The sequence below is a fragment of the Muntiacus reevesi genome, chromosome 6, assembly GCF_963930625.1.
Source record: "Muntiacus reevesi chromosome 6, mMunRee1.1, whole genome shotgun sequence".
NCBI classification, from domain to species: Eukaryota; Metazoa; Chordata; class Mammalia; order Artiodactyla; family Cervidae; genus Muntiacus; species Muntiacus reevesi.
This window is the reverse complement of record NC_089254.1, coordinates 98,434,322-98,459,891: the sequence shown is the minus strand read 5'-3', so window position 1 is coordinate 98,459,891 and position 25,570 is coordinate 98,434,322. Positions and strand designations below refer to the sequence as shown.

Sequence of the window (25,570 nt, the reverse complement as noted above, 5' to 3'; positions counted from 1 at the left end):
TATTAAAGAGTAAATGGTGATAATAATAGTTACAACCTCAGAGTGCTATTGAGAGGTGTCTGTTGTTGTTCAGTTGCTAAATGGCGTTCAAGAAGATCTTTTAAAAGGCAGAAATCACTTCACTGCACACTGCTGGCTGAATTATTGATGTTGCTCTCTTGGTATAAGTCCAAACTTTACCTTACTCAGCTATGTCTCACCCTTACTCAGCTAATAAAGAAGGTATTATAGTGATAAAAAACAAAATGTTGGGGTAGCATCTTTCTCATTTTGAGGGTGATCATTTGAAAGAAAACATAAGACCAAGTATCGGTGAAATTTGTGGCTGCTCCACTACTGAGAGGTATCTCATGACCCCAGTGAGTATTAGGAGATTGACTATTTGCTAAGATAGAGAACAGGAAAGTTAGGAGACATACTGATAAATGAACAAGATTCAACATTGCTCTTATTAGGTTGGGCTTTCTTAGTGGCTCAACTGGAAAAGAATCCGCCTGCAATGCGGGAGACCTGAGTTCGCTCCCTGGGTTGGGTAGATCCCCTGGAGAAGGGAACGGCTACCAGCTCCAGTATTCTGGCCTGGAGAATACCACAGACTCTATAGCCTAATAAGTGAAAGTGAAAGTCGCTCAGTTGCGTCCAACTCTTGGAGACCCCAGGGACTGTAGCCCACCAGACTCCTCCGTCCATGGGATTCTCCAGGCAAGAGTACTGGAGTGGGTTACCATTTCCTTCTCCAGGGGATCTTCCCCACCCAGGGATCAAACCCAGGTCTCCCGCATTGCAGGCAGGCGCTTTAACCTCTGAGCCACCAGGGAAGCCTGATATGCTGAGTACAGAGAAAAGGTCCGAAGAGTGATAGACATTCTGAGACCATCATTGTTTATCGTCTCAAATAGTTTTGTCATTTTGGTTAGGAGCCCCCAAATGAAAGCAGGATCAAAACGAGGGCTAGTGCATATGTTAAGGATGTCTCAGGGGGTGCTAGATTCATAGGAACTTACTAGATTCAGAGGAATCTAAATGATTTGGGGAAGGTTGCTTTTTTATTGCAGTAAAATATACATAACCATAAATTTTACCATTTTAATAATCTTTAAGTGTACAATTCAGGGGCATTTAGCACATTCACAATGTTTGCAGCCATCACTACTATCCATCTCCAGAGCTTTTCATCATCTCAACTGTAATTCTGTCCTCTTTAAGCTACAATGTGCCCCTTTCCCTTCCTCCAGCCCCTGCTAACTTCCCTTCTGCTCTGTCTCGATGTATTTGCTGATTCTAAGTCCCTCGTGTGACTGAATCATACAGTACATGTCTCATTCTGCCTAGCTGAGTTCACTTGCTGGCCAGTATCTTTTAGTCCACTTTTTTCTACTTAAGTAAACCAGAGCTAAGTGATTTTTTGATGGGCTCAGGAAAGTTTTATGGCAACGAGATTATAGGTGTGTGACATCATGGGAACGCAGTAAAGGAGCATTCATCCATCCAGAACTCAACCTCCTTGCAATTTGACGTGAACAGAGCACAGCTGAGAACCAGGGCGAACATTCAGAAGGTGTCCTAACAAATGCAGTGCTGGTTACAGGGACCCGAAGGTGACCCGGTATACTCTTGGGTGAATCCATTGGGCCCTCACTTTTGTTTTACTCTTGCATTAGACACTTCTAACAAGCTGCTAGAGTTTCCAACACCATAACATTTTAGAAACAGCATGTCAGGATGAGAGGAGAGGGGAGCCGCTGGGAGCAGGCTCATTTAGTGATAAGGAACGATTTCGAGGAAGAAGAGAAAGCCTGCTCTCACTCATCTTGGAAGCCACCAGTCGTCACTATGCTGCAGCTCTGCAGAAATGATATAAAAGCGATGCTCCCAGGTAATCCACCCGTTCACTGCACAAACCGAGCCCAAATCCAGGCACGGAGCAAAGCGTTGTGGCTCCCACACAACTGTCAGGCCCAGCGTTCGCCAATACGAGGCTACATTATGATCATCCTGCTTTAAGGGAGCCTCTCTTAAAGACTGAGTCTCTCGTTAGTTTTCTGTGTTTTGAATTCTGGGCAAGAAGTGCATGAATTCTGCTTTTGCACAGCCGAGCCATTTGGAGCGGACGGCTGCACCTGGACACTGAAGGACGCTGTCTCCCCCCTCCCCTGCCCGCACCTAGGCGTTCACACTTGGCGGAGAGAACGTGGGTTCCGATACAAAGCCTCTTCACTGAGAGAAGGAGCACCCATGAGGAAGGAGGCTTTCGTCGTTTGGGGGCCTTCTGTGGGTGGGGGGTGCGAGGGGGCTGGCGTGTGAACCTTTCTCTCTGGCGTCTTCGCGGAGGCGGCCCGCCCTCCTGAACCGGCCCTCCCCTCTCTCCCCGCCGCAGCACCCTCTCCACGTGCTGCCACGCGATGCTGGCGGCCATCTACCCCTTCGCCTGGCAGCACACCTACATCCCCGTGCTGCCGCCCGCCATGATCGACATCGTGTGCTCGCCAACGCCCTTCCTCATCGGGCTGCTCACCAGCTCGCTGCCGCTGCTCAGGGAGCTGCCGCTGGAGGAGGTGAGCGCCCTGTGGGGCAGGGGCGGGGGAAGGGGCCGCCTGTGGCTCTGGCAGCAGGCAGGGTCGGGGGCAGCGGGACCCCACGGCCTTGTCTGAGCCAGCACCCCCCCGCCAAGCCAGCTTCAGCAGAACCTCTTGACTGCAGACTCAGTTTCCCCTCTAAATGAACCTACAGCCGTGGACACCCATTGAGAAGGGCTGCAGTCAGCAATTGGTTGCTGTTATTGAGTCACGTCCCACTCTTTGTGACCCCACGGACCGCTGGCCATAGGCTTTCCCAGGCAAGAATACTGGAGTGAGCTGCCACTTCCTTCTCCAGGGGAGCTTCCCGATCCGTGGATGGAAAGCTGTGTGTCCTGCATTGGCAGGTGGATTCTTTACCTCTGAGCCACCAGGGAAGCCCAACCAATGATTTACTAGATTTTAATACACCTTGTCGTAAAGAGCCATGCGCCCCATCCTTCCCCCGTCCACCCCTCCGCCATGGGAAGAAAGCACACGAAGAGCTAATGGTATCTGGAAATCATCTCTGAGCCAATAACAAAGTCTTGAGAAGGACTGTGTTCCTATAAGTAGGTCCTTTTTCGTATTAGTTAAAAAGGCAGTGACCTAAATGTGTTCAGCAATTGAGTTCTGGATCTAAATGAGAAAAGCCCTGCTTAGCGTCTCTGTGGTTACTGAGTCCCAGCCCCTTCCTCAGACTGGTTTCCGTCTCCAGTACTGAGAGCTTCCAGCAGTCACAGCAGAACCGTAGGGACCAAGTGATGCTGCACAGAACCGCCAGGCCTGAACCCTCCCCGTGTCCCGAGATGCAGCTCCTCTAATTGCCCAGGTGGTCCTATAGTCTCGTTAAAGATGAACCAGCCGACTCAGGTCTTTGAGTGTGGGTTTGCGAACTGCAGAGGGTTTTCCTGGGTGCCTTGTGAGCCTGCAGACGGCTCAGTTCCACCCCCAGGAGAGGATGTGAGAAGGAAGGACAGCCTCTCTCAGCTCCTGGCCCCTGTGTTAGAGCCCGTGGTTCCTGCTCTTGTGGAAACACGGCGGGCATGCCGGCTCCCTGCTCATCCTCCGTCATAGCCAGCGGTCCACACTGTGTGATCCCGTGAATGGGAGCCTTCCTAAGTTTTGCGCCCTAGGCGCTTCACTTGCCTCTCCCTAGTTGTGGCCCCGGACCTCAGCCTCACTCTGAGGAAGGAGGACGTAGGCCTTGGCTCATGGAAGCCCAGCATCTGCAGCTTGGCTTACTGCCCCGTTGGGTCCAGTCCTCTGGGTCTCTCCCCTTTTATCCCATTAAGAGAAATGACAAGACTGAGTGGGTACCTGGGAGGTGGGAGGGGGAGGCCTGGCGGGGGTGGCAGAATCCAGTGGAATGGGAACAAGCTGGGGCTCTAGCCTCTCTCTCTGTCTCAGTGACCCACACGCTAAAAGCGGCTCTGCCTTAGCCAGTCCAGGAACAGGGCAGGAAGTCCAGCCTTTGGCTCACACGTATCCTAGCCTGCGGTTACAGTGTTGAAAGCATGCATGTCTGGAAAGCTTTCCCCCTCCTCCCCCTTCATCATCTGTGGCTTCAGTGGCAATGTCAGGAAACCATAATTGGCCCACTCCGCCCCCACCCGGCTGCCTCTCTGGGTGCCAAGAAAGAAGAAGGCTAACCGTCCATCTCTATGTTCTGGAAGCCCTCCCTGCTCGCAGTAACAGTCCCTTTTCCCCACCTCGTAGGTCCTCGTGGTCGACCTCGTCAACAATCGGTTCCTCAGACAGGTGAGTGAGAAGCACCCCAGCTTCAGCCCACTGCTTGCTCTGTTGTCACCTCTTGTTGTTTAGAGCTCACCTTGCCAGCTCTGTGGGGGGCCGGGAGTTGCAGAACAGGCCAGCAGGCTGGGGCAGTCCCCGACCAGGGCTGACTGCGGACAGCACAGGAGGCAGGGGCCAAAGAAGAGCGGTTTGGACAAACGATCGATTCCCATGTGCTCTGTCACAAAATGGTTTGCTGACAGAATCTTTGTATGGATTATAACTGTAGACACTTAACCTTTTTCAACATGCCTTTAGATATTTGACAACAAATTTCATGATATAATGTGAAGTGGAAAAATCAGGATACAAATTATATACATTACTTTGCTGATCTTTTTTTTAAGGATAGAAATGAGGGGGGAAAAAAGAAATGAGGGGAAAAATACATATATATATATAGAAAGATAGAAAGGAAAACTCACCAAAACATCAATTCTGGTTGTCTTAGGGTGAGAGACTGAAAAGGAGACAGATTATGAGCAATTTTAGATTGTTTTAATATTTTCATACATTTTCTATAATGATGATAAACTACTTTCATTATCAGAGAATGGGGGTTGGGTGCAGTTCAGTCCCTGGTGGGGGAACCCACGTGCTACATGGCATGGCCAAATAAATAAAATAAAATAAACTTGGAGTGGCCACTGAAAAGTTATGCATGATAATGCTGTTCTTTATTATTAGTTCCATCTACTTTCACTTTCCTCGGGCTCTCTGGGTAGGCCCATCCCCACGGCCCTCCTGCTCTGAGACCCAGATCATAAAGCCAGCTTTCAATCATACAGGTCATCTGCCCTGACCAGAGCCCCCTGATAAGAATTAGCCACCTTGTGGGATGGGGCATTGGGAAACATTTATTGAGTAGCCACTTAGGTGCAGGGAACTTTCACAAGTTAATTGCATTGCATTTAATTTCTCCCAGCCTTATTGAGCTCTTATTGACATATAACAAACATATTTAAATTTAAGACGTACAACATGATGATTTGATATACGAATACATTGAGAAATTAGAAACACAATAGGATTAATTAGCTAACCCCTCCATCCCCTCACATAATTACCTGTGTATGGAGGGATAACACTTAAGATCTACTCTCTTAACAACTTTTAAGTATACTTTAACTATAGTCACCAAACTAGACATTAGATTCCTCAGAATTGACTCGTTTTATAGCTGGAAATTTGCGCCCTTTGACCAACATTTGCCCTTTTCCTCACCCCTCGCCCCTGGCAACCACCTCTCTACTCTCTGTTTTTATGAGTTCAGTTGTTTTTTTTTTTTTTGTTTTTTTTTTTTTTTTTTATGAGTTCAGTTTTTTAATTAATATTTTGAGTTCAGTGTTTTAGATTCCTCATATAAGTGAGAACATACAGTATTTATCTTTTGCTGTCTGGTCTACCTCACTTAGCATTATGTCTTCAAGGTCTATCAGTGTAGTCACAAAGGCAGTATGTCTTTTTATGGCTGAATAATATTCCATTGAGCGTGTATATGTATGTGTATGTGTACATATAGACATACACATGCATATACACATACATACACATCTGTAAAAATGTCTATTCTTGTCCTCTGCCCTTCTTTTTTCTCTTGAGTTGTATGAGTGCCTTATATATTTTGGATAGTAACCCCTTATCGGGTGTGTGATTTACAGATACATTCTCCCATCTTGGAGGTTGCCTTTTTGCTTTGCTGACCGATTGTCTTACTGTGCATAAGCTTCTCAGTGTGGACTCTGACTTGTTTTTTTTTTTTTTTGTTTTTGTTTTTGTTTTTGTTTTTTTTTTTTTTTTTTCTGACTTGTTTATTCTTGCTTCTTGTGCTTTTGGTGTCATATTCCCAAAAATCGTTGCCAAGAGCAGTGTCAAAGAGCTTTTCACCTGTATTTTCTTTCAGAAGTTTTACAATTTCTGGTCTTACATTTAAGTCTGTAATCCATTTTTTAAAATCCCCATAATTTGGGGGAGAGGTACAAGATAGGGGTTCAGTTTCATTCCTTCGTATGTGGATGTCCAGTTTTTCCAGTACCATTTATATAAGCAACCATCCTTTTCCCATTGAATATTCAACTCCCTTGTTGAATGTTAGTTGACCGTATATGAGTGGGTTTGTTTCTGGCCTCTCGATTCTGTTCTGTTTGTCGTCTTGTTCAGTCGCTCAGTCGTGTCCAACTCTTTCAACCCTCTGGACTACAGCACACCAGGCTTCCCTGTCTTCCCTGTGTTTCTGTTTTTATGCCAGTTGATGCTGGGAAAGATTGAAGGCAGAAGGAGAAGGGGACAACAGAGGATGAGATGGTTAGATAGCATCACCAACTCAATGGGCATGAGTTTGAGCAAGCTCCAGGAGAGGGCAGGGGAGGACGGGGAAGCCTGGCGCGCTGCAGTCCGTGGGGTTGCAAAGAGTTGGACAGGACTGAGCGACTGAACGACAATAACAGCCATACTGTCTTGATTGCTATGGCTCCATGATAGAGTTTGAAATCAGGAATTAGGATGCCTCCAGCTTTGTTCTTCTTTCCTAAGATTGTTTTGGCTATTCAGTCTTTTATGGTTCCATACACATTTTAGGATTTTTTTTTCTATTTCTGTGAAAAATGTCATTGGAATTTTCATAGGAATTTGCATGGAATCTATAGATGGCTTTGAATAGCATGGACATTTTAACAATATTCTTTCAATCTATGAACACAGAATATCTTTCGATCTATTTTATATCTTCTTCAGTTTCATTCATCACCGTCTTATTTGTTGCATTTAATCTTCACAGTGAGGTAATATGTTTTACCAAATGGGGAAGCTGAGGCTCCTGTAGCTTGTTAAGAGTGGAATCAAGATTCAAGCCTCTGGTTCAAAGTTGTGGTCTTTCCCCTAAACCAGGAACTGTGCCAGGCCTGCCCTGTAGAATCCGCTGTGTCCTACTGGCTGGGATACAGACGCCATCCCCGGAAACGCTGGGACAATGACTCCCGTTTTTTCTGCTTTACAGATGGACGATGAGGACTCCATTCTGCCCCGGAAGCTTCAGGTAGCCCTGGAACACATTCTGGAGCAGAGGAATGACCTGGCTAGTGAGCAGGATGAGGGGCCCCCTGATGGCAAGCGAGGTACATGCTCAACCCCCTCCCAGACTGCACCCCCGCCTCCATCCTCGGAGCCAGGGAGCAATGGACTGTGGGCATCTATCTGTACACTTGGTGTGGGGTTAAGTCGGGAAATGGGCAGCGAGGTGTACGAGGGGCGAGGCTGGCGCTCATCCCCTTCAGCAGCGAGTTGTAGGAAAAACCCTTCCCACCCCACCCCCAGTTTAGCCCTAAAACACCTGTTTAAAGGTAGGGAAGAAAAGACAGGCTCACTGTGGGGAACCTCTTTCATGGATCATCACAGTCGGCCTTCCAGGGACCTGGAATAGCACCCTTGTCTTTTCTGACTGATTCGTCCCAGAGGCTCTGCCTCCGCCCTCAGCGGTCCTGGTTCTCCCCTGCTCTGCTCAGGCCCTGAGTCCAGCCCCTTGAACGAGGTGGTGTCTGAAGCCTTTGTCCGCTTCTTCGTGGAGATCGTGGGCCACTACTCGCTGTTCCTGACGGCGGGCGAGCGCGAGGAAAGGACGCTGCAGCTGCAGCGAGAGGCCTTCCGCAAAGCCGTCTCCTCCAAGAGCCTCCGCCGGTTCCTGGAGGTCTTCATGGAGACCCAGACGTTCCGGGGCTTCATCCAGGAGCGGGAGCTGCGCCGGCAGGACGCCAAAGGTCGGGGGCCCTTCTGTCTCCTTGGGTGTCGCTTTACCTCTGCTCCCCACGCCCAGAACCCCGCTTCCAGTTCCAGTGCGAGTTCTCCTCCGTCCTCGTCTCCCGTCTCCCCAGCTTGACCGGACTCTCAGGGACACCCTTTCCCCCCTCTCTCTGTGGCGTCTCTCCCCCGTTTCCTCAGGCCTCCTCTTGTCCCTTCTGCCCTCCTTCCTCACTCTCTCCGCAGGGCCCCAGGGATGGACAGAGGAGGAGAGGCTGGCCCGCACCCTCCGCTCCACGTGCTGCCACCGACGCCCAGCGGGCTGGCCGTGGGGAAGGAGGACAGCAGAGAGCCCCCCTCCCTGGCCTGGGGAGCCCGAGGGCCCCCTTTCCACCCCCCGCTCCTCAGGTTCTCCTTCGGGTTCTCCTTGTCTCCCTCAGTGTCCCTGTCCCTGTTGCTGGGTTCCATCACGCCTCTAGTGATCAGGAGCGGGAAGTGTGCGGAAGAGGATGAAACCATTCCTGTCTCTTTCTTCCATGCTCTTTAAGTCCTTTGGGGAATCTGAAAGCTAGAAATATCAGGAAAGGCTGCCCCAGGTGGGAGCTAGGCCAGAGGACCAGAGAGAGAGATGATTAACCCTGAGGGGATGCCCCCCAGTGACGAGGGTCGGGGGTGTGGGAGCAGCTGACCCAGGCCTGGGTGTCCTCTGGTGTCGCGAACGCAGACCCTGAGCTAAGGCAGCAAAGCTCCACATCCCCAGAGCTCTGTGCAAAGCAGAAAGTGGGGCTTCGTACTTCAGATGATTCTGATGAGGGTATCCGGAGAGACAAGAGAAGGTGGATTGGAGACTGGGAGGAGGCACACAACTCCTGATGAAAGAATTCACTCGAAGACCTGCCTGGTACACGGACCACTGTTTGACAGAAGATCAGCCTGAGGCTCCAGCCCTGGGCGAGAACTGAAGGTCCCTGCCTGCTGAGGTGACCTGCCCACCCCGCCCTCCTGAGTCCCTCAATGGCAGCCAGGCTCCCAGGAGGCAGGCCACTTGGCCAGGGGCACTCTTATGGGAGATCTCAAGGAGAAGGGAAGGACTGGGACCATCTGGTTCTTCCCTGAAACCACAGGCCCGACCCAGTCCAGGCGCTTGGAAAAATAGGACTTCACTTAGCTTTCCAAAGACAGTTTCTGCATGAGGCTGGGCAATTATAAGGTCAGAGAACAAAGCCCTTTTAAATCTTTTGATTCAGAGCATGTTTATAGAGCAGCTTTGTCTCAGCGGCAAGGTTTCTCTTCTCTGCGGCAGTAAGGAAACGAACACGTGTAGAAGCACCAAGAGAAGGAACTAAAGTGGTTGGGATTTCTCTCCTCAACAGGTCTATTTGAGGTCCGAGCCCAGGAGTACCTGGAAACACTCCCCAGCGGAGAACACAGCGGTGTCAACAAGTTCCTGAAGGGACTAGGTGAGGCCCGGGGTCTGGGTTCCCGGCAGCAGCCCCCAGGGCCACGGGGTCTTAGCCAGTTTCTGTCACCGGAGCCGGGGCTCATGACACTGAACTCTGAGGCCTGCGCCCACTGGGCCCAGTCGGCGTCTTACCAACCTCCAGTTCTGCCCTGCCCCCGGAGCGGAAGCTAAGGACACACGGCCCTCTCCTGGCCCTCCAGGGCCCTGGCTGTGTTGCTCTTCTTTCACTCTTACCTCCCACATCTTCAGTCTTCTGGGGAGTGGGGCTTAGAAGTATGATGAATGGAACCAGAGAAGGGGGCCTGGTGGTAGAGACCTGGGCCAGCCTCCAGATGACCCTGAAAAGTGGAAATGTAAGGATTTCAGTAAGGACTGCAGTTTAACCAGACAAAAAAGGCCCTTGCTAGAAAATGGAAGAGGAGAGGAAAGCAAAAAGCATGAGGGAGGGAGCAGGCCCCAGTGAGGACGAGCTGCAGTGAGGACAGCCCCCCGGAGGACCTGCAGGGTCATGCTTAGACCCTCACCCGGGGGGGTGGGTGGCCTAGTGCCCGGGCCGGGCATTTGTTCCCCTCAGGACTCCCAGGGAGGCGTGACAGTCCCTGCGTCCTGTGTCACCATTTCAGAAGCAACGTCTGCAGCTCTGACAGTCTTCCCTTCAAAAGATCCCTGTTCACAGGGGAGGCGCATGAGCAGTGCAGGGGGCACCCAGGCTGGAGGAACCCCCCAATTTCTCCTGAGCCCTGGGGTGAAGCTCAGGGGTGGTGTGGGAGCCCCAGTTGTCCACACCACAGCTGGTGTGAAAAGGGCAGGATTTTAACTCGGCTCCTCTGTCTGCCTGGTGCAATGTTCTCATTTTCTTTTTTTAGGCAATAAAATGAAGTTTCTCCACAAGAAATAGCCCTCAACCCAGACTCCAGGGAAAAGTTCCTCCCAGGGCAACCACATGTCTTAAAAACAGTCCTGGCGGTCTTCCTGAGAAGTCGGGTCCTTGGTTGTCCCAGGTGCTGGGATAAAGGCCAGGATGGTTTCTGGCCACCCCTGGGTCCTCCCCGGGGACAGGACCCCAGAGCTGCCGGCAGGCAGCTTCTTCAGAACAGCACTGGAAATGGGACCTGGGACCAGGCACATTCAAAGGGATTGTTTTGGGTTGTTGGATTTGGGGTGTTTTTTTTTTTTTTTTTATCTTAGATATTAAAAAAGAAGAAGAAGAAAAGTGTTTGGGTTTTCTTTTTATTTCGCAAAGGCTAAGACAGCTGTCCTGGCCTGTGTCATGAACCTTTCCCCGGTCCATCCTGCCTGGCAGCTCACCCTGGAGCCAAAAGGAGGAGACTGGGAAGGAGCGGCCTCCTGGGACTTGGAACCGAGATGCTCCCGGGGGCAGAACTGGGGTCAAGGGAGAAGCACCGTGGCGACACCCACAGGCACTGCAGACCCCACGCCGCGGGTGTCAGGGCGGGAGTCCTGTCGGGGAAAGGATCAGCAGGTAGTGGAGTCAGGTCTGTGCTGGAAAGGCGGACAGAGGACAGCAGCAGGATTCGGTTTCCTGGGACTAACTGCTCTTTCAGCCCGGCCGGTGACGCCACCTGGTGGCCGAGCCCGCTTGTCGTCATGTCGCCGACGCCTCTGGTCCCAAATGGACCTGACTCTCCAGGACGGCCTCTTTTCCCCTCCGAGGCCACAGAGTCCGCCCCTGCCCACAAGTCCACGACTTTTACAGGTACACGCAAAAAGAGGCTCTCTCTTCGTAAGATGTTAATAAAATATTCTTAGGGCCGTAAAGTTTACGATGCTGCCCACCTTAAAGCCTACAAGCCATGGCCTCGACCCCATTCCTATTTTACTGCAGGAGATTTTCCCATCTCCGTGTAGGGCCCAGAACAGCACATGTACAGTCGTACACGCTACCCGTGTAGGATGAATGGAGGGACTTCTGTTGTCATCAAGAAGCAGCATCAATGTCGGGTACATACACGATCCGAATGAACTTACAAAACAGAATGAGACTCAGAGACTTAGAGACCGAAACTACGGTTGCCAGGAGAGGTGGGGGAGGCTGGGGGGAAGGGACGGTTAGGGAGTTGGAGACAGACGTGTACAAACTGCTCTATTTAAAGTGGATAACCAGGAAGGACCTGCTGTACCGCACAGAGAACGCTGCTCAGTGATATGTGGCAGCCTGGGTGGGAGGGGAGTTAGGGGAGAATGGCTACATGTTTATGTATGGCTGAGTCCTTTCACTGTTCTCCTGAAACTGTCACGTCTTTGTTAATCGGCTGTACCCCAGTACAAAATAAAAAGTTAAAAAAGAAAAAAAGGAGCATCAAAACTTTGGGGACGGCTTCCTCAGACTTGCACAGCCAGAGGGGAGGGGGCAGGAGGTGCGGGAGAAGGCTGCACTCCAGGGGGCGCTATCCTGCCCCGGTGGGAAGAGAGTCTTGGGCGACCCAGGCACCCTCTCAAAACAGGCCTCGGGGCCGCCCCATGGCCTACCCACTGCCTAGTATCCCACCAGGGTGGCACCAGGAACCCTACAAAAACATACAAAAGGAATGTGCTCTGACCCTGGCAATGGCTCTGGGGCCTGGGCTGCCTGGCAGAGGTTCTTGACCTCTAAGGAGTTGGGAGCAAAGAGGTCTTTGGAGAAAAAATAAGAACAAGAGGAAAACGAGGAGAGGTCGACCTCTCACCCTATACTAGGGGTTCTTAACTAAAGTCATGGTCCACCAAATTGTATCCAAGATTTGGTGTGTCCATTCGATTCGGGGGCAAGAGTCCATAGTTTACATCAGATTCTGAAGGGGGTCCAAGGCCCCCTAAAAGGACAAGAACATAACAATTACCTAGGTGTATAGATATGTATGGTTGGGGGTTGGGGAAGACCAAAAGAGAATCTCTGGGTGTGGGGACTCAGGAATTTGTAACAAGCGCCTCAGATTAGTTAACTTTATTAGCATCTATATTCTGCTGAAAGATGATAGCTTTCTTAATATTTTGGAATATACTTTCTAACTTATTTCATATTATATTGTTTACTCAACACGTCTCAGTGAATAAATATATACTTTTGTCAACATTACTAATGGTTATGTAATATTCTGTTTTGCAGATATGATGTTATTTTACCAATCCCCTCATGCATGCAAGATATTTCCAATTTTTAATATCATAAAGAGCATTGAGAAAAACATCTTTGTAAAAGTTTCTTAGTACATATGCCTCGTTTTCAATTTTAAAGATTATTTATTTACTTATTTTTGGCTGTGCTGTGTCTCTGTTGCTGTGCGGACTTTTCTCTGGTTGCGGCGAGCAGGGGCTGCTCTCTAGTTTCGGTGCACAGGCTTCTCGTTGCGGTGGCTTCTCTTGTCACAGAGCATGGACTTGAGCACAGGCTCAGCAGCTGTGATCCAAAGGTTTAGTTGTCCCACGGCCTGAGGGATCTTCCCAGACCAAGGATCACACCTGTGTGTGTCTCCTGCATTGGCAGGTGGATTCTTTACCACTGAGCCCCCAGGGAAGCCCCCTATTTTCATTTTTGCTTGAAGTAAAATATATATACAGAAAAGTCCTCAGATCATGGATACACAGTCTGACAAACTTTCACAAAGGACCACATCCAGGTACCAAGTCCAGGAGCAGAACATCATCGGATGCGGTTCACCTTACCAACATCCCTCCCACCCTACTCTGCATAAGTTTAAACTACATCAGCTAAGGAAGTGCCTTCATTTTGCAAAATGGTAATTAAGGAAGGGGAGCATCAGAAACCAGAGGAAAAAAAGAGGGTTGTGATTCCCTGCTCACAGTCTAGGGCAGACCTTGGGTGGACAATGCTATTTGGGTTTAGAAACAAACTGTAGCCAAGAAGCATGGGTGTGTCGGATAGAACACGGCCGCTCAACCTTTTCATCTTACCTCACACCAACAGTCTGTCCAGGAACCAAGTCCTCCGATTCCATTAGAAAAATTAAGAAAAAAAACCTCATGCATTTTCCATGAAGAATGTGTATTTAGAGGCATTCCATTACCGTGTTTCAATTCAGGGTCAATCACATGGTCATGAAAACCAGTTGGAGCAGGACTTCTGGGTGGGCTTCATTGCCGTAGACTATCTGAGACACTGGTGGGCAAGGGAAGGGATGAGTGGGAGCAGGTGTGGCTGGCATGTCTCGGTAACTGGCCGGAGATAGGGAATCTGAAAGAGAAGGTAGCTGTCACCACTGCTGAGACAAGGGAGAGTTCGTTCTTAGAAATTATCACACAAACCTTTTCTCACGCAGACCAAGAACAATGAGGAGATCTGCTACGTATTATTTCTTTTTGCCCATTACTATGTTCAGTTCGGGCTTCCCAGGGAGCACTAGTGGTAAAGAGCCCACATGCCAATGCAGGAGATGTAAGAGACGTGGGTCGATCCCAGGGTTGGGAAGATCCCCTGGAGAAGGGCATGGCAACCCACTCCAGTATTCTTGTCTGGAGAATCCCATGGACAGAGGAGCTTAGTGGGCTACAGCCCATGGGGTCGCACAGAGTCGGACACGACTGAAGTGACTCTGCATGCATGCATGCATGCACACATGTTCAGTTCATCATGTGTGTTATTTGATCACTTGAATGTAAGCATCATGAAGGAAGGGACTGTATCCATTACGTTCAATGCTGAATTCCCAGAGCCTCAGATCAGTGCCTGGCACAGAGTCATCTCTCGGTAAATGTTTGCTGATCAAAGCAACAATTCCCACAGTAGTACTAAGGTGGGACTGTACTGACTGTCGCAGGCAGCAAGCTCCGTAGAGATGCATGGGTACCCCTCCAAGTCAAAGGAGTGCTTCATCAGGAGATGCCAGCCAGCTCCTGACTCTAACAGCCACTTCCGGTAGCTCAGATATCGTTTTCAGCACAAGCACCAAGCTCCTAGGAGACCACATTAATAATCAGAAGGTTGCTTGGTGAGTAGGAAAGCAGAACAAAGGTGTTGGAGAGTCTTCAGGGACATCTCCCCAGGAGGGGAGGGGAGCCTGACAGACTTCCCTGTCTCACAGAGGGTCTGTTCCCCTGGACATTTCCCCTGCCCCCACCCTGCCCTCCTTTTTCTTTCCCCTTTGTTTTATTTTACTGGGGGGAAATTCATGTAACACAGAAGTCCATTCATCACTCAAGGGATACTTGGGTTTTTCCCACCTTTTGGCTATTGTGAATAGTTCTGCAACAAACCTGTGTTCACTTATTTGTTTGGGATTCCCAGGTGGTGCTAGTGGTAAAGAACCTGCCTGCCAGTGCAGGAGATGGAAGAGACACGGTTTTGATCCCCAGGTCAGGAAGATTCCCCCGGAGGAGGGCTTGGCAAACCACTCCAGTATTCTGGCCTGGAGAATTCCATAGACAGAGCAGCTTGGCAGGCTATAGTCCGTAGGGTCGCAAAGTCGGACACGACTGAAGCAACTTAATGCACACGCACACCTTTGTCTGAGTAGTGGACTGAGTTGTTCGTGCTCAGTTGTGTCTATCTGTGTAACCCCTTGGACCGCAGCCCTCCAGCCTGCCCTGTCCATGGGACTGACTCTCCAGGCAAGAATGCTGGAGTGGGTTGCCATTTCCTCTTCCAGGGGATCTTCCTGACCTAGGATGGAACCCGCATCTACTGCGTCTTCTGCACTGGCAGGCAGATTCTTTACCACGGAGCCACCTGGGAAACCCATTGGTTTGAGTACCTGTTTTCAATTTCTTTAAGTGTATACCTACGGGTGGAATTGCCAAATCATAGGTTAATATCTACGCTTAAATTTTTGAAGCACCATCAAAGTGTTTTCCACAGAGTTTACATGATTTTATACGCCTGCCCACAAGGTATGAAGGGTACCCCCTTTCCTATGTTCCCTCCCTTTCTTCAGACAGATTCCAGCTTTTTTAGCTGTATCCATCACCTTCCAGCCAAACCTCTCAGAGGGGACCCCTTGTTTCTCAGGGGTGATTGGCATCACCTGCGTCAGATCCACCTGGGATATTAAGTACAGATCCCTGGAATCCACCTTGACTTATCTGAGACTAAGGCCCTAGAGCCCGTGATTGGCTGCAAGTTTCCCAAATGCCTTCAAGTACTTACAGGCTTCTGTCTTAGATGACTCACTTCTTCAGGTGACCCAATCTCCTCCCTTATATGTAAATTATCTTGTAAGTTTCACTCACAGAGAGTAATCTTAGGGCCAAGTTTTGAAATTAAGACTTTTGCACGCATGGCCCAAGTTCAGTATTACATAAGAGCTGAAATGCTTTAAAGATCAAAAATATTGATGAAAGCCTACAAGAGTCCACAGACCTGGTAAATTCAGGTTGTGTTTTTTTTTTTTGGGGGGGGGCGGGTGCAATGGTAAAGAATCTACCTATCATTGCAGGAGACCCAGGTTCAATCCCTTGGTCAGGAAGATCCCCCGGAGAAGGAAATGGCAACCCACTCCAGTATTCTTGCCTGGAGAACCCTAAGGACAGAGGAGCCTGATGGGCTACAGTCCATGGGGTCACAAAGAGTTGGACACAACTGAGCATGCACATAATCATCTTGTCTAGGATTAAAAGCAAGCCCACTGCGGTACAGGTTGACCCCCAACCCCCCAAAATCCTGAGGAGAGATGCTGCAGGAGTGAACTCAGAGGAGGGCAAGGCGGGCGGAAGCTGGAACCTCAACTCAGAGTTCAGGAGGGTTGACGTGAGCTGAGAGTTCAGATGGGTGCTTGGGAGGGGCTGGAACAGGCAGAGGAGGAAGGGGAGATTCCTGGCCGAGCAAAGGTTAGTAAAGAAAGCAAGAGGCAGGTGAGAAGGGCCGCTTAACTGCTGGCGCCTGTCAAGGCCAATTAACTTCCCTCCCTGGCTTGTCCAGTGACCACACCTCACCCCCACCCAGCTGTTGCACGGGGCTGCGCCGCCAGCCTGCAACTTCTTCCAGGCTACAGTGAGCCTGGGGCAACTTCCCTGACACCGGTCCAGGGAGCCGTCTCACCTTTGATCAACGTTGGGCTCCCTACCTGCCCCTCTGACTCTCTTTGCCCACAACCGTCACCCCTCCTCACCTGACCATAATCCTGAGAGCCCACAGTTCAGTAGTCCTGCAACCAAAGCTCACCACGGGTTGTCCTTCCTACCAAGGAGCTAATTCCCTGACCTGCATGGGCGGAATGTGGACTGAGTTGTTTTTCTGGCAGATTCAGGCGGACCCACCCTTCGCTCTCGTGGCCCCTGGACAGGTGTGAAAGGGCTGCTCATCCGAAGGGGCTCTGGGTGGCAGCGGACCCGACAAGCCAGGGGCAGCTGACGTGGGTCCTGAGAAGGGCAGGGCCTGGCCAGCTGACAGCTGCCCTGGGCAACCGGAGCCCCAGTGGTTCCCAGGCTGAGGACGCTTTTCTCCCCTCTCTGCCCTGGTTTATCCGGCCTGGGAAAGCTCTGGGCGGGAGCTGAGGTGGCACACAGCCCTGCCAAGGCCAAACCAGGGTCAGCCAAGCTAGGGTGACTCACAGGGTCAGGGGTCGGTGCCTTCCCAGCAGCCTGGGCTCCGCGGGCTCCGCATCCTTGGTTCTGTCCACCCAAACGGCCCCATGAGGCTGGTCAAGCCTCACTTTGTGGGGAGGTGAAGCTGTGGAACCAGAGGGCTGTCGAGGCTTCTCTCAAGATGGGGACATTTGCCTTCTGGGGGTATGGGGCCGGTAAGGGCCCAGTCATGCACTTTCTAGCCACGCCAAAACGTTGCTCTTTAAAAACAGAGAGCAGGCGATGATTGCACAACGATGTGAATGTACTTAACGCTACTGAACTGGAAACTTAAAAATGATTAAACTATCAGATTTGATGTCTTGTGCCTGCTGTCTTAGAAAAACAATTAAAACGCCCATAGCAATAACGCTGCAATGTATTTATATTCTGTGCAATTAAATTAACCTCAATGGTAAAGAATCCGCCTGCTAATGCAGAAGACCTGGGTTCAATCCCTGAGTTGGGAAGATCCTCTAGAGAAGGAAATGGCAACCCACTCCAGTATTCTTGCCTGAAGAATTCCATGGACAGAGGAGCCTGGTGGGCTACAGTCCATGGGGTCACAGAGAGTCAAACATGACTGAGCCACTAAACAACAACAAATATATTATCCAAGGGTTTCCCAGGTGTTGCAGTGGTAAAGAATCTGCCTGCCAATGCAGGAGATGCAAGAGACGCAGGTTTGATCCTTGGGTCGGGAAGATCCCCTGGAGAAGGAAATAGCAACCCACTCCAGTGTTCTTACCTGGGAAATTCCATGGACAGAAGAGCCTGGCCGGCTACAGTCCATGGAATTGCAAAGAGTCAGACATGACGGAGCACACACACATCTATCACCCACACAGGATTTCTACAGGATAAACACCAACTTCTTCAAACTCTATGCAATTGTTCCTTTCACTCTCCAGAGACTGATCCTGCGAACACTTTCTAAGTCTACATGGGAAAGAAATGTTGTTGTTATTGTTTAGTCGCTAAGCCGTGTCTGACTGTTTTGCGACCCCATGAACTGTAGCCCACCGGGTTCCTCTGTCTATGGGATTTTCCAGGCAAGAATTCTGGACTGGGTTGCCATTTCCTTCTCCAGGGAAGCTTCCTGACCCAGAGATTGAACCTGAGTCTCCTGCCTGGCAGCCAGATGATTCTTTACCATTGAGCTACCTGGGAAGCGCAGGAAAGTAATATATGTTCTTTTTAAAATTTTGAATTCTTACCATTGCTGGACTGATCCAGAAGATGGTGAAGGAGCCCACCATTAGCCTTCCTCTGAGGTGTGGGGATGACAAATGGAGGCTGAGGACAAGACCTGGTGCATGTGGTTGGCCCAGCAGAATTTTGCTAACCCTTGATCTTCCCTCCTTCCTCTGCTTTCTCGAAGGCAGCCCCTCCTCCTTCCTTTCTCAGCCTCAGAGCTCCACCGCCCTCAGCCCAGAGATAAGCTCTCTCAGAGGATCAGGCTGTGGTGATAACTGTTTAGGGAGTCACCCCCACAAGACATTTTCAACCGCTGACTCTTAAGCTGTAAACCCAGAAGTGCGGATTCCAGAGCTGAGACCAGTGCTAGAGGAGGGGGAAGATGTCATTGGTGGGGGGAGGGGGGGTCTGTCCTGAATGTCACCCCCCCGGGGACATTGTCATCCCACCCTGGTCTCCATCACGCCTGCCTCATCAAGCAGCTTCCCAGCACCCACACCTGCCAAAGTCTGAGGCCACACAGCTTGCCGGGTGCCCCATACAGACGCCAATGACCTTCAGGGCAGCCCTGAAACCTCCTCACTTGAAGTTGAGTGTGGGAGAGGGTCTGAGCCCTCCCGAAGCCCTACTTCTCCGCTGCAGCATCGCCCAAGCTGCAGCCCACAGCAGCTGAAGAGAGGTGCGAGCTCTTGAAGTGATGAGAGAACGTTCTGGAACTAGATAGTGGTGATGGTTACACAACTAATAAAGTCGCAACAGCTTTGCGACTATATTACAGACCACCAGATTGTACCCTTAGTTTTATTATTTATTTATTGTTAGGATGCAGCTTGAAGGGTCTTAGTTTCCTGAGCAAGGATGGAACGTGTGTCCCCTGCATTCAAAGTGTGGAGTCTTAACCACTGGACCACCGGGGAAGTCCCCAGAGGGTACACTTTAATCTTTAAAAAGATTCACCTTTGTTTCATTTAAAATAAATAAGACACAAAAAAGTGAACTTTGTAGTATGTGAACTGTATTTCAGTTAAAGTAAAAGACGAGACCAGCCACTGGGGGACGAAGGAGAGTAAGCTTGGTGCATGGGGCAAGCTGAGCCTGCAGCCGCCCCAGGTTACAGGACCCAAGGGGCTGCAGAAGTTAGAAACAGCCCTGCTCACACCATCAGGAGAACCCCTCCTCCACCTTCTTAGTGTTTGGCTCCGGTAGTGGGGTGGCTACTGTCACGGCAACTCCTGTGACCGATAACATAATTCCCACAAAGTCTTACTAGCAATTCCCTCATATTCTGCTCATTAGGCTTGTTTTCAGGATTCCCTGGCAGGCCAATGGTTAGGACTTGGCACTTCCACTGCAGAGGACCTAGGTTCAACCCCTGGTGGGGGAACTAAGATTCCACAAGCCGCAAGCTGGGCAGAGCGGCCAAAAGAAAAAATTTAAAAAGAGAAAGAGAAGCATATTTTCACTACAACAGCTGATAGTGTCATCTCCTCAACCCTTCGCTTCCTGCTTCACTGCATGTTCTGCACACCAAACTCCCAGCAGTATCTCCCAGATGGATCCTCCTCCCAGAGACTCATCAAATGGCTGAAACCAGACTTCAAATAGTCCGCTGAATCTTGGCCTTGCTTCCAGCCCTGAAATAAAGCCTGAAACAGCTCGAACATTCTGTCCCAGACCACACCCCACACTTCCACAGGCCCCTCACTGTTTTATTTTTTTTATTGGAGTATAATTGCTTTACAATGCGGTGTTAATTTCTGCTGTAAAATGGAAATCAGCCATAAGTGTATCTGTATCACCTCCCTCTTGAGACTCCCTCCCACACCCCATCCCATCCCTTCCGGTTGTCACAGAACACTGGGCTGGGCTCCCTGGGTTACACAGCGGCCTCCCACTAGCTATTGTACACATGGTAGTGAATATATGAACCCACTCCAGTATTCTTGCCTGGAGAATCCCCATGGACAGAGGTGTCTGGTGGTCCACAGTCCACGGGGTTGCAAAGAATCTACTAAGCGCAGCACAACAGTGTATCCATGTCAATCCTAATCTCCCAATTCGTCCCACCCTCCCCTTCCCCTCCTTTGTCCACATGTCCATCCTCTATGTCTGTCTCTATTCCTGCTCTGCAAATATGTTCATCTGTACCATTTTCCTAGATGCCACATACATGCATTAATATATGATATGGCATTTGTCTTTCTCTGTCTGACTTACTTCATTTATAATAATCTTTAAATCCATGTATGTTGCTGCAAGTGGCATTGTTTCATTCTTTTGTGGCTGAGGGGACTTCCCAGGTGGTGCTAGTGGTAAAGAACCCACCTGCCAATGAAGGAGATGTAAGAGACTTTGTAATAGTTTGATCCCTGGGTTGGGAAGATTCCCTGAAGGAGGGCATGGCAACTCACTTCAGTATTCTTGTCTGGGAAATCCCGTGGACAGAGGAGCCTGGCAGGCCACAAACCATGGGGTCACAAAGAGTCAGGCACAACTGAGCGACTGAGCGCACATAATCAACAAAGGATTAGGGCCTAAAATATATAAATAGCCCCTAGGAATCAATAAGAAAAGGCAAACAATCTAGCAGAAAAATAGGCAAAAGAAAAGCACAAATAGGCAAAAAAAGGTAAAAATAGGCAAAAGGAGAGGAAATACAAATGTTCTATAAATAGATGAAAGTGTTTTCAAATACAATATTAAATAGAAAAATATACATTCAAACCACTACATGTTACCATCGCCAACCTCACAGATGACCAACACTTCAAGTCAGACAATTTTTTTTTAATTGAAATGTAACTCACTTCACATTTGCCCTTTTCAAGTACAGAATTTGGTGGTTTTTAGCACAATCACAAAGTTGTACAACTATCAGCATTGTTCAACTCCAGAACACTTTGATCACTTGAGAAAGATTACATCTTTTTTAAACTGCTGAGGGCAGCAGCTTGGGCCATAGCCTGGAGTAAGAACAGGGACTTGGGAGTGTTCAGTTTCTCTGGGATATACAGTTTAAAATGTAAGAACGTGGAGTAGCAGGATATGATGGGACTAAATAGTATCGACACTGAAAAACTGACCTTACCAAAGAATGGATGACCAACGACCCCGTAATTCTACTCCTAAGCGCTATTGTGGATTAGTCTGTAAGTCGTGTCTGACTCTTTGTGACCCCAAGGAAGGTAGCCTAGCAGGCTGCTTTTGTCCCTGGGATTTCTAGACAAGAACACTGGAATGGGTTGCCATTTCCTTCTCTAGGGGATCTTGCAGACCCAGGGACTGAACCTGCGACTCCTGCATTGGCAGGCAGATTCTTTACCACGGAGGCACCCGGGAAGCCCACTCCTAAGCATACACCCAACAAGACACGTGCACGTGCGCATCAGAAGACATGTGCAGGAATATTCAGAGCAGCAGCATTTGTAATAGCCGGGAACTGGAGGCAGTGAAATGTTCATCAGCTGTAAAACGGGCGGGCCGTACAATGGAACACCGTGCAACAGTGAAAGTGAGAGTCGCTCAGTCCTGTCCAACTCTTTGCAACCCCATGGACTATATGGTCCATGGAATCCTCCAGGCCAGAATATTGGAGAATACTTCCCCTTCTCCAGGGGATCTTCCCAACCCAGGGATCGAACCAGGGTCTCCTGCATTGCAGGCAGATTCTTTACCAACTGGGCTATCAATGAACCAGTGAAGTTGCTCAGTCGTGTCCAACTCTTTGCAATCCCATGAACTGTAGCCTGCTAGACTCCTCCATCCACGGAATTTTCCAGGCAAGAGTACTGAAGTGGGTTGCCATTTCCTTCTCCAGGGGATCTTCCCAACCCAGGGATCGAACCCAGGTCTCCCACATTGCAGGCAGATACTTTATCGTCTGAGCTACCAAGGAAGCCCTCAGATGCAACAGTGAAAAACCTATAAACTATGCCACGTGCGTCAATATAGAGTAATCTCAAGAACACAAGATAAATCAGCAAGAAACGGAGGATATGAGTTAGATTCCACTTAAATAGAATTTTAAAACAGGCAAACCTAGTAATGTACTATTTAGGAATCCATGTGTAGGTAAAAACAAGTGTAAAGAAAACCAAAGGACAGATTAACACAAGACTCAGGAGAATGATTTGCTTAGGATCAGGATGTGTTACAGAAGAGGCACACAGGATGGAGAGGGGATAAAAGCTTGGATGGAGCTTGGAATTGACATATACATGCTACTAAATATAAAATAAGTCGCTAGGAGCTTTTCTGGTGGTCCAGTGGCTACGACTCAACACTCCCAATGTAAGGGACCTCCAGTTCAATCCCTAGAAAGAGAACTAGATCCTGCATGCCATGATTAAGGTCCAGCACAGGGGTGTCCCTGGTGGTCCAGTGGCTAAGAGTCTGAGCTCCCAGTGCAGGGGGCCCAGGTTCGATCCCTGGTCAGGGAGCTAGATCCCACATGCTACAACTAAGACCCAGAGCAGTCAAATAAACACATAAAATTAAAAAAAAAAAAAAAAGATCCAGCACAGCCGGGCTTCCTTGGTGGCTCAGTGGTAAAGAATCCACTTGCCAATATAGGATACGTGGGTTCGATCCCCAGTCCAGGAAGATCCCACATGCCACGCGGCAGCCAAGCCTGTGCACCACAACTACTGAAGCCCAAATGCGCTAGAGCCTGCACTCCGAAACAAAAGAAGCCATGGCAGTGAGAAGCCCACGCACTGCAATTAGAGAGTATCCCCTGCTTTCTGCAACTAGAGAAAAGTCCACACAGGAACTAACACCCAGCATAGCCAAATAAATAAATAAAAATTATTAAAAAAAAAAAAAAAAGATCCATCACAGTCAACTAAATAAATATTTTTTTAAAGATAGCTTCAAAAAAATAGGAAGTCTACTCAATACTCTGTAATGACCTATATGGGAAAAGAATCTTTAAAAGGAGGGATATATGTCTATGTATAACTGATTCACTTTGCTGTACATCTGAAATTAACACAACATAGTAAACTAACTATTAATACACTCCAATATAAATCAACTTTTTTTTTTTTTTCCCAATCAGAGACCACAGAAGCTTCCTTGCATCAGAATCCACATCATGAGAGCCCCAATGAGCACACTTGCAGCAGGAACCAGGACAAAATGCACCATTCTGAGCGAAGAGCTCACTGTCCGATGCCAGGATCTACTGCGACACCTACCACCACTGGACAAGCCGGATGCCTCTTCTGCTCCTCAGTGCCCTTCACCATGGACCCCACATTCCAAGAAGGCGGCTCGAACATCTGTACACGGCCCACACTCAGATGGGAGCCTCGCAAATGGTGATGACCGGGCTCCCCCATGCATGTGTTTGACACAGTCAGAGAAGCCCTCTTGCTAACCTACCCACCCTTAACCCCACGGAAGGCAACGTACTGGACCTCAGTTTCAATGAGGAGACGGTAGTGAGTTCTCACTCATGTTGTTCAGATTTTCCAAGGAATGCATGTAAATCAACTTTTTAAAAAACAGTCTTCCCTGGTGGCTCAGTGGTAAAGAATCCGCCTGCCAATGTAGGAGACATGGGTTCGATCCCTGGTCCGGGAAGATCCCACATGACTCAGAGCAGCTAAGCCAGTGTACCTGAAAGAAAAGCAAAAAACCAGAGGCACACAGGAGTGGACTTTTCCAGTCCAATATCATGTTAATATTAACATGATAATATTCTACTCCTTAATACGGGTGTCTGGGTGTGTGTTTTGTTGGAGGAAAAACTTTCTCTACACTCTTATGGGCTGTGAATTAGACTTGCAAAAGGCAGATTGACAGGATAAAAGGCACTCAATTTTTGTTGATGTTTACGTGCATGGAAGTTCATAAAAAGTAAGTGAAAATCAGAGAAATGGTGGGACTCAGGGGTTCATATGTCATTTAACAAAGGAAACATGGCTTGGGCCTCAAGGGACAATGAACTGTGGCGAAATGCCTAGGAAATGCATGCGGGAAACTAATGACAGATAGGGGTTCTGTTATAAGATCTGGTTGTGCAGACTCATGTCCACGCTGACCTTTCCATCTCCCAAATGAGAGTTGCAGGAAATGTATGTCCTGCTTTTAGGAGGAGAAGGGGCAGAAGGGCAAAGAACCCTGCCTGCATCTATTCATTCTCAATTTCTTCAATTCAAAATGGACAGGTGAAAAAAAAAAAAAATGGACAGGTGGCGCTAGCAGTTAAGAATCCACTTGATTCGACCCATGAGTCAGGAAGATCTCCTGGAGGAGGAAATGGCAACCCACTCCAGTATGCTTGCCTGGAAAATCCCATGGGCAGAGGAGCCTGGCGGGCTACAGTCCGTGGGGCCACAAAGAGTCAGACACGACTGAGCACGCAGCCCACATGGACATTGTGCAGTAGTTTGGTAGGGGTCGGGGGAATAGATGGACTTCTCACTGGCAGACTGATACTGTCCTAGCCTCACCTGGGGAAGAGAAAGAGATTAATTTCAGCCACTGTTCCAGATCCTGGCCTGTCCCCTGGGGAGGCCCTGGCACCCAAGGGACAGTGAGGTTTGGAAGGAGGGAGGCACAGAGCCTCTTCCCCCAGCTCTGCCTCTAGGTGACTGTGGAACTTGGGAGACAGCTCCTCACCTCCTGCCCCTCTGTCTCCAGACTTGACTGTCAGCTGCAACGCCTGCGGCCACAACCAAGAAAAAAGGCCTGGAAGCCCAGTCAGGGCAGGACCCCAGGGTTTTCAGCTGACGGGGCCATTGGGAAGATGCAAGAGGGAGGGGGGCCTGGGGGTCATGGCAGGACAGGTGGGGGCGTGAGGAGGAGGAAACACGAGTGTCTCCCAGGCAGTGAACAGGCAGTGAGTGCTGGCATCTCCCAGGCAGTGAACAGCTGAGCTGATCTGGAAGTCAGGGCATGCCTCGGCCATTCTTAGCAGCTATTTATAGCTCCTGCACCTCCGCGTCTCGTAGCTGCCTGCAGTGCACTGGCTGCATCCTCTCTGCAGTGATGTCTGACTTCGGTGTGAGCACTCCGGTCTCTGTGACTCACAGAGGGCTTCGCACAGAACAGGCACGCGACTATGTGTGTTGTCTGTTCCAAATACTCCTAAACGCATTCATAGTTTTTAATTTCTAAATGTGTTAAATGACACAAAACAGGGCCTTCCCTGGTGGCTCAGTGGTAAAGAATCCTCCTGCCAATACAGGAGACATGGGTTCGATCCCTGGGCTGGAAAGATCCCACACGCTGCAGAGTAGCTAAGCCCATGCAACTACTGAAGCCCAAGTGCCCTAGAGCCCCGACTCTGCAACAAGTCACTGCGATG

General features: G+C 49.5%; 1 protein-coding gene, 1 long non-coding RNA gene and 1 pseudogene across 6 annotated transcripts in view; 1 reads left to right on the top strand and 2 right to left on the bottom strand.

Moving 5' to 3' along the window:
- Window positions 1-10,725, top strand: part of DENND2A (DENN domain containing 2A) — a 98,467-nt gene extending 87,742 nt beyond the window's left edge. For 3 of the 4 annotated variants that reach the window (XM_065939212.1, XM_065939209.1, XM_065939210.1), the window contains exons 14-19: window positions 2,378-2,555; window positions 4,275-4,316; window positions 7,345-7,462; window positions 7,850-8,101; window positions 9,455-9,541; window positions 10,410-10,724. In XM_065939212.1, the coding sequence (XP_065795284.1) occupies window positions 2,378-2,555; window positions 4,275-4,316; window positions 7,345-7,462; window positions 7,850-8,101; window positions 9,455-9,541; window positions 10,410-10,441 (709 nt within the window). In that variant the 3' untranslated portion in view covers window positions 10,442-10,724. Of the gene's footprint in view, window positions 1-2,377; window positions 2,556-4,274; window positions 4,317-7,344; window positions 7,463-7,849; window positions 8,102-9,454; window positions 9,542-10,409 lie in introns of all 4 variants that reach the window. The other variant, XM_065939211.1, reaches the window with a different exon arrangement.
- Window positions 10,726-11,687: 962 nt separating this feature from the next.
- Window positions 11,688-16,835, bottom strand: LOC136170745 (uncharacterized). 2 transcript variants are annotated; one of them, XR_010663673.1, is made up of 3 exons: window positions 16,605-16,835; window positions 13,569-13,735; window positions 11,688-12,940 (listed from the first exon to the last, which is right to left on the bottom strand). It is a non-coding gene; the product is annotated as an uncharacterized lncRNA (long non-coding RNA). The 2 variants fall into 2 exon arrangements; XR_010663674.1 differs by lacking the exon at window positions 16,605-16,835 and adding an exon at window positions 15,921-15,996.
- Window positions 16,836-23,671: 6,836 nt separating this feature from the next.
- LOC136171278 (small nucleolar RNA SNORD116) lies at window positions 23,672-23,769 on the bottom strand (annotated as a pseudogene).
- Between the last annotated feature and the right edge of the window lie 1,801 nt (window positions 23,770-25,570).